The following is a 17,363-nucleotide window of genomic DNA, read 5'->3' as shown; positions in this document are numbered from 1 at the left end:
AAGTGGGAGATTTTATACTAGGTGCGTTTTATGCCTTAGTTTATTGTTTTGTGTGCTTTTGTATTAGTATGACTTTTATGATGTACATCCTAGTAGCTTTAGGATAAGTGGGAGATTATTGAGGTTGATGTTCTAAATCTTGTGGGTTCTGTAGGTTGTAATTGTATTGTACAAAAAATTTATTTTTTTGATAAAATCTAAGGTATTTTATTCGACATTTAGTAGCACTAACCTACAAAACCAATAAACAAACATCTAAGGTTATCTTCTATAGCTTAAACATGTATGTAGAGGCATACAGGTGGATTGTATTTAAGTGATAACCTAAACGGTTTGTAGTAGATTGATAAGGTTGGGTACTTTATGTTGGTGACACTATGAATATGACCCACTTTGTAAGAGATGACAACTATTTTCAATGGTGTGATACCTTTTAAGTGAAACCAAAAGTAAAACCATGAGAGTGTATGCACAAAGTGGACAATACCATGCCATCGTGGAGATATCTAGAGGTCCGATTTCCTAACAATAAAAATGGAGAGAAGAAGAGGGCAAAACAAATGAAGGGTATTTAGGTAATGTTAGATTTTATTTTACTTTTATTTTTATTCTGGCTTCTATACAATTATCTCAAGACTAAGAGACTAACGCTAAGTATCATCTTGTATCTCAAATAAAATAAATATTTTAGAAAATAAACCAAGCATTCAAATTTCATTACTTTTGTCCTGTGTTATAGTTTTATTTCATATATTTCATCTTTCATAAATGTTCATCTCCCCCTTTCGGTACAAAACCTTTGACATCGGGAAAATGAACATTGTTTTTTAGGACAAACACTATAATAGATAGAACAATGCATACATGTTCATGCAATTTCAAACACCACGTTTGCATGATCTTTATTCGTCATCCTTTAGCCGACAATGTCAGATACAAACTTTTCAAGATGGCGGTGAGAAGAGCCACCGTTCTCCACCGCCTTTTTGGCCGCCTCCTTCAACTCTGCCGCCCTCTTCGCCATTGCCTCCGCCGCGGGGCCTTCCGTGATCTCTCTAATGCATCTCTCCACCTCTTCTGAACTAACAATTCCGTCATCTCTCTTTCTCAGCCTCACTCCCATCTTGAAAACATCCGTCAATAATTTGGCATTCGTCGGTTGATCCGTCCACTCGGGAAACGCTATCACTGGAACACCTGTGACCACCGTCTCTAACGTCGAGTTCCACCCACAATGAGTCAGGAAGCAACCAACAGCTTTGTGCTTTAGAACCTTTGGTTAAGAATATGCAAAGTAAGATAACACAAGTTATTTACTCTTTTAAGACAGGTTGGGAAATGATTCTGAAATAGTTAAATTTACTTTTTTTATTTAAATATGTAATTATTTAAAATCAATTTTGTTGATATAAAAATTATATTTAAATATATAAAATTAAGTATTATATTATTTTGTAATGATTAAAATATATTTAAGAGTGATTTTTAATATGACAAATGTACTCATAAATATAAATTTAGAATCTATTTGGATTGGATAGAGAAAAAATGTTTTTTACAAAAATTATTTTTATCTAAACTCGTTTGATAAATATTATTTAATTTTTTTCAAAATAACTTATTTTTTAATTTAAATGCTTTAAAGAGTTAACTCAAACACACTCTTAAACTTTTGATTTAAAGAGTAATTCAGACTCATTCGTCATATTATTTTGGTTGTTTTTCCTCATTTATTATTTTTCCTTTTTTTTATTCTTTTTTTCAGGAAAAAACAGTCTTATTTGGCAACTGTTATGTAATTATGTTTTTAAATTGAGAAGAAAACAAACCTAGGCTTAGCTTTTAGTTCTTTCCTTTTTACGTTTTTTTTTTTAATTGAAAATAAGAAACCAAAACGTGTATTCTGTTCTTTTTTTTCTACTGATTTTAAAGTAAAAAAAAATCAAATGCTAGGCATGAAATTATTTTTTTTCAAAACACAAATAATGAAAGTAATTTTTGTAGCAAATCATTTTAAATGACAAAATTGTTGAAACTATTTACAAATAATAACAAAATATCACACTTTATTTGTAATAAACCGTAATAGATTATTATTTGTGTCTATCATGACACAGATAAATACAAATAGTAGTCTATTATTATTCGTCGCAAACATAAATAGACACAAATAGTAAACTATCGTGGTCTATTACAAATAGACGATGATATTTTACTATATTTATAAATATTTTGATTATTTTTTAATATTTAAAAACAACCCTAATTATGCTTATCATGCCGGATAATGAAATTAATGACAAAATAATTTTATTGATCTCATGCACATACAAGTAATAGAACTACGTGGCATGGCAACCGCCAATAATTTCTCAATAAGGCTCTTAAAAGAGAAGAAATATTCAGGTAGATTATTTGCTACACTTTAAAAAAAAAAAAAAAATTATCACATGATAAATTGCAATTCAACAATTGAATGAACTACGTAAAAATAGATTTAATCTTTTTCTTTAAAAACCCAGAAAAGTTATTTAGATTTGGAGAAGGTTAAAATTTAGTTAGAATGATTTGTAACTAGAATTTAGTTCTATAGTTTGATAAAATTCTTATATATAGTCTCTATAATAGGAATTATTTTATAGGAACTATAAAAACTATATATGAAATTGATCAAACAACCGACACTAATACCCCATTTGAATTTTTGACACTTCTTTTATCTCCAGATATTTTATACTTTTTTTTCTATCTCTTATCAATTGTTTAAAAGATCAAGTCGAATTTTGAAAATTACAAAAAAATAAAAAAGTTTTTTAATTTCTTTTTTTAATAATTCAACTTTCGAATTTAAGAAAGATGCAAATTAAAAAACAGATGAAACGTTTTGCATGTTAGAGAACAAACCTGTTCTTGAGAACACCAATTGACGACAAGCCCTCGCTCACCAACAGCATCAAGAAAGCCAGTCGGCAACTCAACAGCAGAACCAGCAGTACGTTTAAATACCCAAAGAAAGGCCTTCCCACTCTTCAACAACCCCATAGCAATATTCTCAACTTGCTGTTGTCCCAATACAATTATACTCCCAAACGACACATAAACAACCGATCCCAATTCCTTCCCATCTAACCATTTCAAGCAACTCTCATCCGCCTTCCACATATCCACACTCACCCCACTCTCCTCCTTCTTCCCCAGCAAAAACCCCGACACCAACGGCCCAACCGTCGTAATCATAGGCCGAACCCCATCCCCCGCCATCACCTCCAAAACCTCCTCCTCCAACTCCTCAAAAGAAGTCCCCAATACCCACTTCACATCCAACAAGTAAGTGAAAAACTCCGACAAAAGCTTCTGGAAACATAAATGAATATTGGGGAGAATGAACGAAGGAAGGTCTTGTAACTCCATTAATGGATGCCCCGGTAATTCGAGCGGTTGGTTCGGGTTTTGCAAGATGGAGAAATCATTGAGTTTGTTGAAGAAACGGTAGTAGATTGAGTAGAGAGCACAAGGTTGGATCCAAAGCACAGCGCAAGGGATGTTGTGTTCTTTTGCTACTGGGATGAACCATGGTACGAACTGGTGGAGGATTAAGCATGAGAATTTCGTGTGTTGGGATAGTTCGGTTGTAAGGTTTGAGAAATTCTCCCGCCCTTTGGTTCTTAATGTCTCCAACCAATGGTCGTAGTTGCTTTCCCGATCGAACTCGACATCGAGTCCATCTGAGAAGAACTCGAGTTTGATCGAAGGGTTTGCAGCCACCGCTGCGTGCTTCAGCATGCGGTGGCGGCCGAGCTCGGTGGTGGCGATGGTGACCAGAATGCCCTTTGAGATTAAGCATGTGGCGAATTTGAGAAGAGGGTTTAGATGACCTTGTAAGGCAGCTGAGACCATAAGAACATGGGTGTTTTGATTTTGATTTACCACCATTTTTTTTCTTTGTTATGGGGTTTGAAGGTTAAGGAATGATGATGGGTTTATATAGAGTTTATTATTATTATTATAATAATAATAATTTTAATTTTAGTTTAATTTATTTTGTTTTATACAAAACAAATTAAAATATCTTGTGGTTTTTAGAAGTTTCAATGGTTAGGGTTAAAAGTGCAATTTTAAATGTTGCGTTTGGTTATAACGTTCCTACTTTTTGTTTCTGTCGTTTTTAATTTTAGTTTTTTAGTTTGACAATTGTTTGGTAAGTGATTTTTTTCTCTCTCTCTCTTTTCACAAATATTTTCAAAATTGTGTATAAATGTTTCATGCATAATCAAATTTTCTGGTTTTCTTCTTACTTTTTTGTTTCCAGTTTTTTCCATAACGTAAATAAAAGTTTTGTATTATCTTTTTAATTTCAGAAATGCAGCAGACATGTTTTGGAAAAAAAAAACGGTTTTCAAATATAAAAAATAAATCAAAATATTTATAAATATAATAAAATTTCACTGTTTATTTGCGATAGATCGTAATAGACTGCGATAGACTACTATATATATCTATCTGTATTATGATAGACATAAATAATATTCTATTGTGATGATAGACAACAATATTTTACTATTATTTGTAAATATTTTCAACAATTTTGTTCTATAAAATAATTTTTCAAAAAAAGTATATAATATAAATTTTCTGTTTTATGTAAAATTTATTTTTTTTAATCTAAAACTTTTGTTCTTTGGTAAACAGAGGACAAGAAATGGTAACCAAAATATGTTTTTTTTTTTCTTTTTTGTTTTTACTTTAAATAAAAACAGAAAAAGCAACAAATAAGAAAACAGGTACTAAACATAGTTACAATATTTAATAAAAAAAGTAGAAAAGAATGAAGAAAGAAAATTACCAATCAGACCTTTTAGTTTCTCAACTTTCAATATTGTTTTATTATCGTCTTCGAATTTAAGCCCCCCACTAAAAACTATTTTTTGTTTCAAATTTTATGCTTTTGAAATTTTACAATACTTTCATTTATGTGATTCTTTCCATGTCTTCTACTTTTCGAAATATTTTCAAAATGTAATTCAATTTTTTTTTAAAAAATTTTTTTTTTTTTAAAAAAAAGTAGTTTTTTTTCTTTGTGGTTGAGATTTGGCAATGACGTCTAGGGGTGTTCAAAAAATCCGATGACTCAAAAAAATCGATCAACCCAAACCAATGGGTTGGGTTTAAATAAATAAAAATTTTACGTGTTAGATTGGTTCATTGATTTACCTAATATAACCCAAACTAACCTAAACCAACCCGAACTAACCCGAACTTATTATAAACTTTAAAAAATATATTTTTTTTATTACTTATAACATAATAATTTATACATATATTGATTTTAATTTTATTTAATTCCAATATATTTTTAATAATGTATACTTCAACAACTCTCAAAATTAGTTTCTTTGCACTTTATAAGGAAAATTTTCACTATATAAATTGAAATTGAGTTGTTAATCTTAATTCAATATATGAAAATAATTAAATTAATTTTTTACATATTTACGTTTTGCTTTATTTTAGAACAAAATTTTAAATAAATGACCTGAACCAACCCAACCCAAATATTTTATGGTTGAGTTGGGTTGGGTTCATTTTTAATAATGGTTGTTTGAGTTAAAAAAATTTATAACCTGAACAATTGGGTTGGATCTAAAAATTTTTTTAACCCAGCCCAATCCAACCTATGAACACTCCTAATGACGTCAAGTCTAGAAAACGAAAGCATGCTATAGAAATTAAGGAAAAGTAGGCATATTTTTTAAAAACAAGAAAACAATAAAAGAAAAGTTATGAGTGTATGCTTTTAAGTCATTGAATTTTCGAGTTTGTTTTACATGGTAGTATGTGAAGTTTTACATGGTCTACTTTAAGAAATAATTTGGATGCCTAATAATAACAATTAAGAAAAATGCGGTCCAATTCATGGAAGTGAGATCTACTTAATTACTTTTGTGACTATTTATCCAATTTTGTAAATGTAAAGCATGGGTGGGTTCCACATTTTAACATTATTTCCATTCCTGCAATTAGATTGCTCCACTTGAGATGTCAATCTAATTACTATGGATGAACTGCATGGGACCCATCTAAATTTTGACATTTTTTATCATTGCCTTCACTCAGTCTGTACACCTTGATTTGAGCAAAAACACATTAATCTTTCCTCTTAAGACCAAAGAAACCTAGAAATATCAAACTTTATACGCATTTTTCTCTCCATCCTAGCACTTCTCTTGAATCCCTCATTTTTTCTTTGCATTTTTTTTTACTCTTGCTCTTGCTTTTGCTCAAGCTTGCTATCACTCTCACTTATGCTTGCACCTGCTCTCGCTTAGGTACAATCTTGCTCTCACTCTTTCTCCAACCCTTGCTATGTGGTCAAAACCAAACACACTAGGTACTTATCGTTTTGGTTTAAGATTTCAGAGCGAGATTATTATTATTTTTTGGGAATCTAAACTTGAATTTGAATTCTAGATACGTGATTTTATCGATAAATTCTTCTTTCTCTCTCAATCTCGCTCAGGCTTTCTCGCTCTCGCTTCAACTTGCGCTTTGCGAAAACTAGACATGTTAGGTACTTCTAGTTTTGGTTTAAGATTGCAGGTCGAGATTGTTGTTATTTTTTTAAAACTAAAAAGAATATATTATTCATTATATACTTAAAAATTGGAAAAAATATTTTAAATGATAAAACTGCTAAAAGTATTTACAAATAATAGCAAAATATCACAGTCTATCTGTGACAGACCTCGATAGACTACTATCTGTATTTATCATGATATAGACACACACAAAAAATAGTCTATCACGATTTATCATAGATAGATAGTGAAATTGTGTTATATTTATAAATATTTTGGTTCATATTTGAAAACAACATTTAAATATTATATATATATATATATATTAGTTAAAAAAAAGAGATTATTTTAAAAAAATAAATCTACAATCAAATTAAAATGTGAATTAGATTAAAATGTTAAAAAAAGAGATTATTTTGAAACCCTAAACTTTTAAATTTTCTACTTTGATATCTAAATGTTGTTATTATTTTTCTATTAATTAATATAATATATGTCCCTTTTAAACCATGACAATTAGCATAAGATAAAACATACTCTTGATCTAAAGGTTAGTGATAGAAAATCATTTTAAAACTCTAAAAATCAACAACCTAGGTTTAAATATTTGAGTAGTTTAGATATCTATGTATGAAAATTCATAACGTACTATATTAAATTTAATTTATGTTCATAATTATTACGCAACATTAATAACAATGGTTGAAATAGTTACTCGATCTTTTTCATATTAAAAATTTGATGACTATGTTTCTTTTCGATTCTAGTTTCCCGAAAATTATATTTATTTACTTTCTTTAATCTAATCTACCAAAAAAATTTCTAAATATTACAGTCAAATTTTATAAATATAAACTAATATAAACTAAAAGAAAAGGTTTAGTTTGTTGGATTATATAAGATTTCATAATGGTTTTAGAAAATATAATTTTAGGTAGCCGACCCATACACAAAGTGGACAAAAAAGAGGGGCCTAAATGTTTACGAACCAATATGGAAGAGGAAGTATACTAGAAAAAAACATAGAAGAGAAAGTTTGTGTAGAGAGATCAAATCTAGCAATGTTGAGAAAAATTTGTCAATTAAATTTTATGATATTTTTCATGGTACGTGCTTAAACCAGAAATTGGACGGTGAACACATCTAACCTTCACGTAACACCAACAATAAATTTTTTAAATGGAAGAAGAACGTTGCTTGCAAAAGAACGAATTTGCATATCAATGAAGTGTTTGTCGAACATACTCCAATGCTTAAATTAGAGAGAGAAAGAATGTAGAAACTAGAGAGTTTTAGAGTAGGATTCAAATTATCTCATATGAAGTTATAATGATGTATTTATAAAAGTGATTGACCTAGATTGTTCCGATAGAGTTTTAGAGTTGCTTTAAGATAATTATACAACTTATTAGATCAAGGATCGTGCCCTATTTCGCATTTGACTAAGGTCGGCCTCGACGAGTATTTTCTCATAGGACCATTTTGGTCATAGGGTGATGCTAATTTTGATAAGAGTATGAGTGAGACATGTCTCATTATCTATTTTACTAGGCTTAGCTGAGCATGTTGATTTGGGATTTGGCAAGAACTAACCCTCTCCCCTAGGCCTATTTTAACCTAGGGTGTCATCTTTGGTTCAAACCTTGTTATTTTCTCGGCCTTGTTGCTTCTATCCTTGGTTCATGTTGATTATGCTATTCATTCCAAAATCATCCTATAATAGTTGAAATTAAAAGTTTACAATTTTTAAAGTATATGGATTAAAAATCGTCACATACTAAATTTTGAGACTAAAATAGTTAATAATTTTGAAAGTGGAAATGCTGAATTAGTAAATTAAATTTTGAGGACTAAATAATTACTCAGCTTTCATAAACGTTTGGAGATACCAAATACCAAAAGTATCAATCTATCGACATTTAAGTTGGTAATAAGTACATTTATCACTGAGGTATACTTAAAACTGAAACCACTTTCATTTGCATATGATAGAATTTTTTTTTAGAAAGATATTGTAATTAAAGTATAGGGCAGGGGAATCGAATCTCAAACCACGAATTGATAGTATGAACACTATGCCAGTTGAGCTACGCTCTTGTTAGCTTGTATATGATAGAATTGAAAATTAAAAAAGATTTGCCATACGTTAACATATCAAGAAGAGAGGATTTTTTCAATTAAAAAACACCATTATTTTAGACATAAATGAGTTAGATATGAGGCACACTCCCTAAAGTGCCCTATTGTTTTTATTGATCAACATTGGTGAATACTAGATGAAAAGACTTTGTCCGCCCAATTTTCTTTTTATTTTTGCATACTTTTCCTGGCTCAAAATGGACTACATTATAAAAATCATCTCCAAACTTTATACTTTCTTACAAAAATATTCTTATGCTTTAAATTTTTTTATTAATATAAGATAAAACTCGAAATATGATATCTCACTCAACTTAACTCGAAATCGTTCTTTGGTTTATTGTGTTTAATTCATGATTTTGGTGGTTTCAAGTACTTCCGAGGTAGATCAAGCCGTAGGATGAAAATTGAATGGTACATCCAAAATCTTAACGAAGCAATCATGATCACCTCACTCTTCTATTTTCTCTTTCTCTCCTACTTTAATATATGACTTAACACTTCCTTATTTTCCTCTTTTCTTCAACTATTACTCGTGTTCTTTCATTCTTCAATCTCTAAAACTACATTTTCAATTAACGTATATAGGATAGAAACAAGCAAGAGAATAATAGTACCACCAAAGAACCTTAGGACATAAATGTTTAAATACAAATTTTACAAACGTAGTTGAGCATGTGATAAAACATTGTTTGAGTTTAATACACAAAAAGTGAGACCATTTTAAGAATTTGGGACATAAATTTAATGAGCAACCAATAGAAAAGGAAAATAAAGAAAACATGTATGTAACCAAATTTTTACCAATGAAGACTTCGTCCTCTTTTTTTTTTTTTCATAAATTATCTATTTGTTGTGATCAATTAATAAGGAGGCTCTATATGATTGAAGATGTTGTTGGTCCTTTCTGTATTTGTTGATTAATCGTTTTGTTGAGTATTGAGAGGGGATTTCAATTTTGGATCTTCTTAGATTTTGTGAGATCCTGTTTGGTTTCTTAGAAAATTAGTATAATAATTGGACTAATGAAAAAATAAGAATATTTATATGAAAAAAAAAAACAAATTAGCTATTTCCCCATCCAAGGTACTTCAAGAAAATTGACTACTAATAATGGAAATAATTTTTTAAACCCATTTTAAAGGTTATAATTATTAATGAAATTTTATAAGTTTAGAGATATTTTGAAATAAATATTAATGATTTACCTTCATACTGTAATGGTAAAATTATTTTTAAACAATTTTTTCTTAAATTTAAGGTTATCATTTAAACTTTTTAAATTTTAATATTAAAGGACCGACAGTTTCATTTTTTAAAATTTAAATGTTATTGAAATTTTTAAAAGTTCATGAGTATTTCTTAACATAAAATATAATAATTTAGTTTTATTTAGAAGAAAAAAACATATTAAGAATAGAAAAATTGTATTGGATGACAATTTGAATTTAGGGATTTATAAGCGTGTCACACACTTTTTTCATTTTCAAATGTGACAACGTTTCATCTTCACAGATTCCTTCTCAGTCTTCTCTCTCACTCTCTCACCCTCACATTCCATCTTTTTTTCTCTCACTCTCAGTTCCATCTCTAAGTCGTTCGGCCAATCACCGCTACCTAATTTATTGTACCGCTGCTTGTCCGTTGATTATCAATTACCTCACTCGTCAGTTTCCATTTTCATTCCGATAAGCTTCCTTTGCAAGCTCCGGTGAGGAGAGATTGAACCGGATGATTGCGGGCAACGACGGCGACGGTGAGGAGGTGGTGAAGCTGATTGGCAACAACACAAGTTGGTACAGGAAAACGTCGTCGTATGCATGCTGCTCTCTCTCTCCTCTCTCCCTATCTGTGTGGTAGCCCCCTCCCTTTCGAACAAAAAGTAGCCCTAATAAAAAAAGATCTATTTAATTACAAAATTGCCTCAAGTCTACATTTACGTAAATACGCTTCAATTTAAAACACTTAAAATAACTAGTCATTTTCATCAAGGTGTCAATTATTAAGTATATCAAATGTTTATCAATAGTCTATCAAGTGTGTATCAACAATTTATCAAGTGTATCAGTTGTATACTAGTAGTTCACGTATATCAAAGATATCAAGGAGATCAATTGTATATCAATAATGTAGCAATTATTAAGTGCATATTAGGTGTATTCGATTTTTTTTTTTTTTTTTTTTTTTACATTTCGTTACATTTCGTGAGTTAGACTTATTTTTTAGTATTTTTATAAAAATAATAAATCTAAATTATGAGTCTAATTTTTCAAATTTAATTTATCAAATATGCAACAAGCGTTTAATAATATTATTGAAACTTTTAAAATTATTCAAATATTCTTTTTTAAAAAAGTGCAAAGCGTAGGATAATATGTTTCCGTTACATTTTCTTTTGCAAAACAATTTTTTTTTTCTTTTTTCCATGGAAAGAAAGTGGGACGGTTATAGGATTTACAGGATATCCTGTTTTTAGGCATGCTTTTAAAAGCTTAAAATTAAACAAATGGCAAACTTACTGCCTTTTATTTATTTATTTCAAATAATAATGACGATACTAATAATAATAATAATAATAATAATAATTATTATTATTATTATTATTATTATGACTTTGAAAAAATTACAAATGACAGACTCATGACGTAGTTGAAATAAATGGGTTTAAGTATACTTTCACCCAATTGCATTTAATTTATTTAATAGCAATATTTGGATCTTAATTCGAGTTAGTTATTTCTGTGCAGTCCATCGTAATCACATAGTAAAAAAAAAAAAAAAAAAAAACACACACACACAAATAATTTTAAATCCTTAAAAAAGAATTAGAAAATAGAGTTTGTCGATAAACTATGTTTGGACAATTGAGTGAGTTACACCTATATATTACCTAAATATTTATTTCAATCTAATGTTTGATAGGTAATTGAATCAAGAATTTCTCATATGTAGTTAAATGATTACCATATATGCACAAACTTTTAGAACTTATAAATATTTGTTTTTTATTTTACCATTCAAATTTTTTAGTACAAATTAACGATACGAGATTTGAACTACAGACTTATTAGTGCTGGACACATACAAGTGACAATTGAATCAAATTCTTGTCACCTTTCTAATTTTTAAATATGTCAGGTATAAAGTCAAATATATTTCGATATATGACGTATATGACGTATATCTAACATTTCCATTATATATATCATTGATATAAATTATAACAAAAGATGCATATCAATGTTGCATCAACATTCATATCAGGTACAAAAGATAGATAGTTATGTTATTAGGGACATGCATTTTGTTGAATAATGATAAGTAAATAATACAATACAATTTAATTAGAGAAATTGAACACAACAAAGTGAAGAAATGGAAAGTGATGGTATATAATTGGTGTATCATAATTCATATTAGATATATTAAAGATATCATTGCTAAATATAACACTCATTAATTAGGTATAACATTTAATGTATATATGCATATTAGGTATATTCTTATTTAAACTCCATGTCGATTAAGGGTATATTAAAATTTTTCTTTCTTCTGGGTTAATTATTCCTCTATGAAAAAATTATAAGATAACTTGTCACTCAGAACACAAATGATAAACAAAAAGCACAGACAAATACTATAAAAACAGAATACTGACAACAAGAAATCAAGTAAAGACACACAAAAGTTAGTAATCCGGTTTGGTTAAATCCACATATGTCTGGGGGCAGTGTATCGAGGAAAGATAATCCACTAATACTAAAGAGTCAAGCAACTACAACGTAGTATTTATCTGCAATACAATGACTATTACAACGACTCACATAGAGCCCAACTCACAAACCTAAGCTCCCCTAGATGTGAGACTCATTCTCTAATGAACTTAGGCTCCCTTTAAATATGTTAATATTAGTGTTGAATACTTCGATTTCTGTCAGTGTGTGAGACTTCTCTCTAACAATATTATCTTCACTTTTCTTCAATGAACTCCCTTCACTAATGAATCTTAGATCCTCTCTGAGATTGAGAACTCCTTTTCAAGAATGAGGTCTTAGACTTTACCTAAAACCGAGAATCCCTTCTCAAGGGCAATATCCTAGACTCTCTCTAAGACAGGGATTATCTTCTAGGTCTTGCACTTTTCAATCAACAAGATCGCATAGGGAATATAGTGAGTAAAGATAAAAAAAACAAGATGTTGCACAATTCGACCACCAAAAATAAAAATACCTTCCAATAATAATCAAATGTGGTAGCCCTAAAGGACACCATTTTTTTTTCTTTAAAACCGAAGCCAAGAAAGGAAACACAAGAATTTTTAGGAAAAAAAAAAAGAAGCTGAACCTTGTACAAGGAAAATATCAGAAAAAAATAATTCTAGAGAATATTTCTAGATAAAGAAAGAGAATATACTACAAGAAATAATATATTTTGTGACAGTTGTTGAGACAACATTTATGACAATTGCAAAACCACCACATGCAGCCCTTGAAATAATATAGAGCCAATAAAAAAGGCGCTATCAAATTTTCCCTTTGGTTGATATATATTTTTAAGATAGATTAAAAATCAACAACGAACCAGCGGAATGAAAGTTGTAAGAAAAAAGTCTAAACAAGAACATAAATAACGTGATAGGTAGAGGCCGTTACAATAACAAACCAAACAAAGTCAACCAACCAACTAGAGCCCAAGCAAAAACAAATAACCAAAACCAAAACCGAGCTCCCTCATTGTCTCCCTCTTTTTGGCTGAAAGAAAAAAACTGAAGATCAATACCTCCTGCGAGACGAAGAACCCCCATCAGACTTGGACCTAATGGTCTGCATCAACTGCAACATTTCGTCAACCCTGTCTATTGTGCCTAAAGCTTCTACATAAGATTAAGATTATCACTATCATGGTATTCACTTGATAATAGGTGCAGAATTTGGTTTCCAAAGGCAGATTCAACCAAAGCTTGGCTAGGACCATTAAAAGGAGGAGCTGAAGCTTGGGTATCAATGTTAGAAACATGATGAATTTGCAAGAGCTTGAGATTAATAGAAAATAGACTAGGAGGAGAACCAACAGGTTCTGCAGGAGTGAGTAAGTCAAGTTTTTGAGTTAATAAGATGCCACAAATCAACTTGGATAGCAGATGGGTAATCTAAGAGCCTCCGATCCAATGTGATGTTTAATCTGGTTGAGAAGGAACACCTCATAATTAAACTGAGCATGGGTGCCAATCTGATATATCAAGGTGGCAAGAGATATAGACAAGCTTGATTTATGTGAAAAGAGATCAAATTTTGTGAACACAACAGTAGCCAATTGGCCCTTCCTAGACCACGACGATCTTGCACCACAAGTCAGCTCAAACACTAAATCCCTCATGGAGGGACACTGTTCTTTCACATTTTTAGGCACATTTCTATTCAAGAATTAGTTAATTAGGGTAGTAGAAAAAATAAATGGATGCCTTCAAACATGAACTCCAATGAAAATCAGGACTAGTGGGATCCAAAAAATATGATGACAAGTTCACAATAAATTCACGCACAAACTAAGGATAATAAGATCCCAAACTCATAACAGTTCTCTCCAATCCAGCATTGAGAAGTAGTTCCATGAGCTCAAAGCACTCTTGAGGCGATCAAACAATTTCTTCTCATCGACAATGTTCCTTTTAACAATGTATTTCCACATGCTGGCACCTTCTTCAGTATGAAAGGACACACCATCTAAGGGTACATGAGAAATATTAAAAGAGGTTGTCTGTTTGCCTTTAGCTTTCACAGAGGTACGAGTTACGCGAACATGACCCATATCATCATTATAAGAACTACTTTTTAAACCCCAATCAAAAGCATCCTCAGAAGAAGTGTTTTTAGACAGATTTTCAGATGTCTCAAGAGAAGCAGTATCACCAACTTCAACATTCTCATTTTTCTTTGATTGTAAATTAGACAGGAGTTTGCCATCGTCGACATTTTCATAAGCAAGACTAGGTTCTTTCTCAGAATTATGTTTGCTAGCTTCAGGATCAAAATTTGCAGAGAACTGAACATCTGGATTCTCAACATCACCAGTACCGTTATGTCATCAATGGAATCGTTAGACACAATACCTTGATCAATCACAACGGTTGACTTAGGAAGAGTTGTAACAACCTCTTGACCAGATGGATTAGATTCACTAGATACATGACCTTAGATATCCTTATCAATAGAAACATTTTCCAAAACGTTAATCACAGTGAGAGTTGTCACAGATGCCAGAGATTCATAGGAAACTTCTTCAACCAAATCACTTTGGACATTATCATCAAACACTTTAACACCTTATTTCTCAGTCATACTAGATGCAGGCAAGTTAGAACAAACATGAAAATCAGCAGCATCTGAAACAATTTTTGAAACCCTAACTTTCTCTTGAACAACGGAAGATGATTCGGCATTACCCTTTACAACATCATTAGGGTTCATAGGAAGGGCTATAAATTCATGGATGTGACTAGAGGAGTCACTCGAAGTGGATTTCTCCTTGGAAGGATAAATTTTTATACCAAAACCCACAAGATCGGTCATTACTAGGCAAAAAGTAGACATTTTCTTTTCCTTTATCCTCAACAAATATACCGACACCAGATTGTCTTCATTTAATAAAAGAAGGGGAAACACCAATTTCTCCGTCCAAAACAGGAAGCCATAAAAAGCAAACACTATATTTGTTCGTGGTGAATGTAGGAACATCTTCCTTGACATGCAACTTCCTTTTTTCTTTTTCCTTGAGCCTCACCATATTTGGTTCAGAGGTGTGAGTACCTTGTCTAGTACTCACCATTAGAATATGAATTTCACACAGTACACAAACAAGAGGATGAAATGGAACAGTTAAGATAATTTGAAACCCACAATTTCTTTAAAGAACTTGTTACAAGACAACTGCCAACACCACAAATTTTAATTAGAATTTGAAATTAAGAACAAATTAATCAAGCACACACCTTCATCAACCGTAATTAAGTCGGTTATTAATTTTATTTGCCACTTGGGCTTACAATCTTGATCGACAATATTCTTTATCAAATTGGCCGAGTGAATTAATTGCTATGTTTTTAAAAACATATAGACTCTAAGCGACTCTCAGGATATTCCAAGAAAAATTTTGATAGCCACTAGTCGAACAACTTGAGCAAAAGTTTCATCAAAATCAATGCCTTCTATTTGGGTATACCCTTGAACAACTAGCCTTGCTTTATTGTTGGTGATTGATAAGGGATAAAAATGCACATTATTACAGCGCAAAGATATAAAACAATGCAGAATTGCGACATTAAAAATATATAATATTGCGTTCAAAAGCATTAAGTTTACAACATTGCGATCGCATGTGTCCATCGCATTAAAAAAGCTAACTTATTGATTTTATGCAGGAAAATGCGTTGACACAAGGCGAAATTGCGATCCAAGAAAATTAGCATCCGAGCGTATAAGAGATTGCACCGCAAGGCTACGCGATCATATGCGTTCGCGAAAATCTGCTCAAGAAGGTGGCCACATAGAGCCATCGTATCAAGATGAAAGCTTAATAAATCACGATGGGATAGAAAACTAATGACGATCGATTCCGAATTAAGTTGACAAGCCGTTAACGATACCGTAGCAAGTAGACGAAGCTTTTCGGTGACAATTATTCTGCGCATCAGACAGAGAATTAATGACATCCCATCAGTATAATCATTTGAGAGAAAAAACTCTTCATTCTGAAACTCTATAAATACCGAAGGCCACCTTCGTTAAAGCAGTTCACTCAGTTTGGTTTTGATAGTCAGAGTTTAGAGTTCGTCTTCACTATATACTTAGATTTTACATAATTAGAAGGCGGAAGCGAGTGAAGGGAGAATATACCGAGAGATCGTCTTGGTTAACTCGGAAGAGTATCGGGAAGCGTCAAAAACAGAGAGAGGGCCAACTTTTGCGGAAGCAAGAACATCTTTTGGGCAGAATAGAGATAACTCAGTGTAAAAGCCTTGGGAAGCAAGATATTGTTACCAAACTCTCTACCTTTATTCTTCCATTGTCATTTTGTATTCTAAACTTATTTATAAAATGGACATTGCATGTTTATATCTATCCACTCTCTTTACAGTACGCATGAGTAGCTAAGACTGTCAAATGGGTTAAGAAGCACTTAGCTAGTATGACTTGGGATCTTCACTTTATGCGATCATCTTGTATTATGTATACGTCATTCGTCCTCTAGAGATACTCGGAAGGTTAGTTTAAAGATAGAATCTAGGCTTGGAAAAGTCAGATTAGAATCTAGGCTCAGGAGAGTCAGATTAGAACTGCATAATCAAGAGATAGAAGTTTAGGAATAAGTTCTGTTTGCTATTAACGCATCGCATGCGCCCTAGAGATAGGATATGATTGTATGCGGTCACCTTGTACCTGTGTGCATAATTCATCATCGCATAGGCAAGAAGTAGAGACTTAGGAATAAGCTCTATAGACATCATCGCATACATCGCTTGCATCCTAAAACTAGGAGCTATCGCATTTGCATTGAAAAATGAATTGTTGTCGCATGTGTGTAGCATGATCGCATAGCTTGAACACAATCTCAGGAAACGCTAGCTAAAGAAATTCTCAACCCGTTTCTCCA

General features: G+C 31.3%; 1 protein-coding gene across 1 annotated transcript; it reads right to left on the bottom strand.

The window, feature by feature from the left end:
* Positions 1-685: 685 nt before the first annotated feature.
* LOC120088889 (UDP-glycosyltransferase 84B2-like) lies at positions 686-3,970 on the bottom strand. Its single transcript, XM_039046329.2, has 2 exons — positions 2,905-3,970; positions 686-1,273 (listed from the first exon to the last, which is right to left on the bottom strand). The coding sequence occupies exons 1-2, from the start codon at positions 3,931-3,933 to the stop codon at positions 917-919; spliced, it is 1,386 nt and encodes a 461-aa protein (XP_038902257.1). The 5' UTR covers positions 3,934-3,970; the 3' UTR covers positions 686-916.
* Between the last annotated feature and the right edge of the window lie 13,393 nt (positions 3,971-17,363).

Source organism: Benincasa hispida, chromosome 10 (genome assembly GCF_027475165.1).
Source record: "Benincasa hispida cultivar pf3 chromosome 10, pf3_genome.v1.1, whole genome shotgun sequence".
NCBI classification, from domain to species: domain Eukaryota; kingdom Viridiplantae; phylum Streptophyta; class Magnoliopsida; order Cucurbitales; family Cucurbitaceae; genus Benincasa; species Benincasa hispida.
The sequence above is the reverse complement of the archived record's forward strand: the minus strand, read 5'-3'. Positions and strand labels throughout refer to the sequence as shown.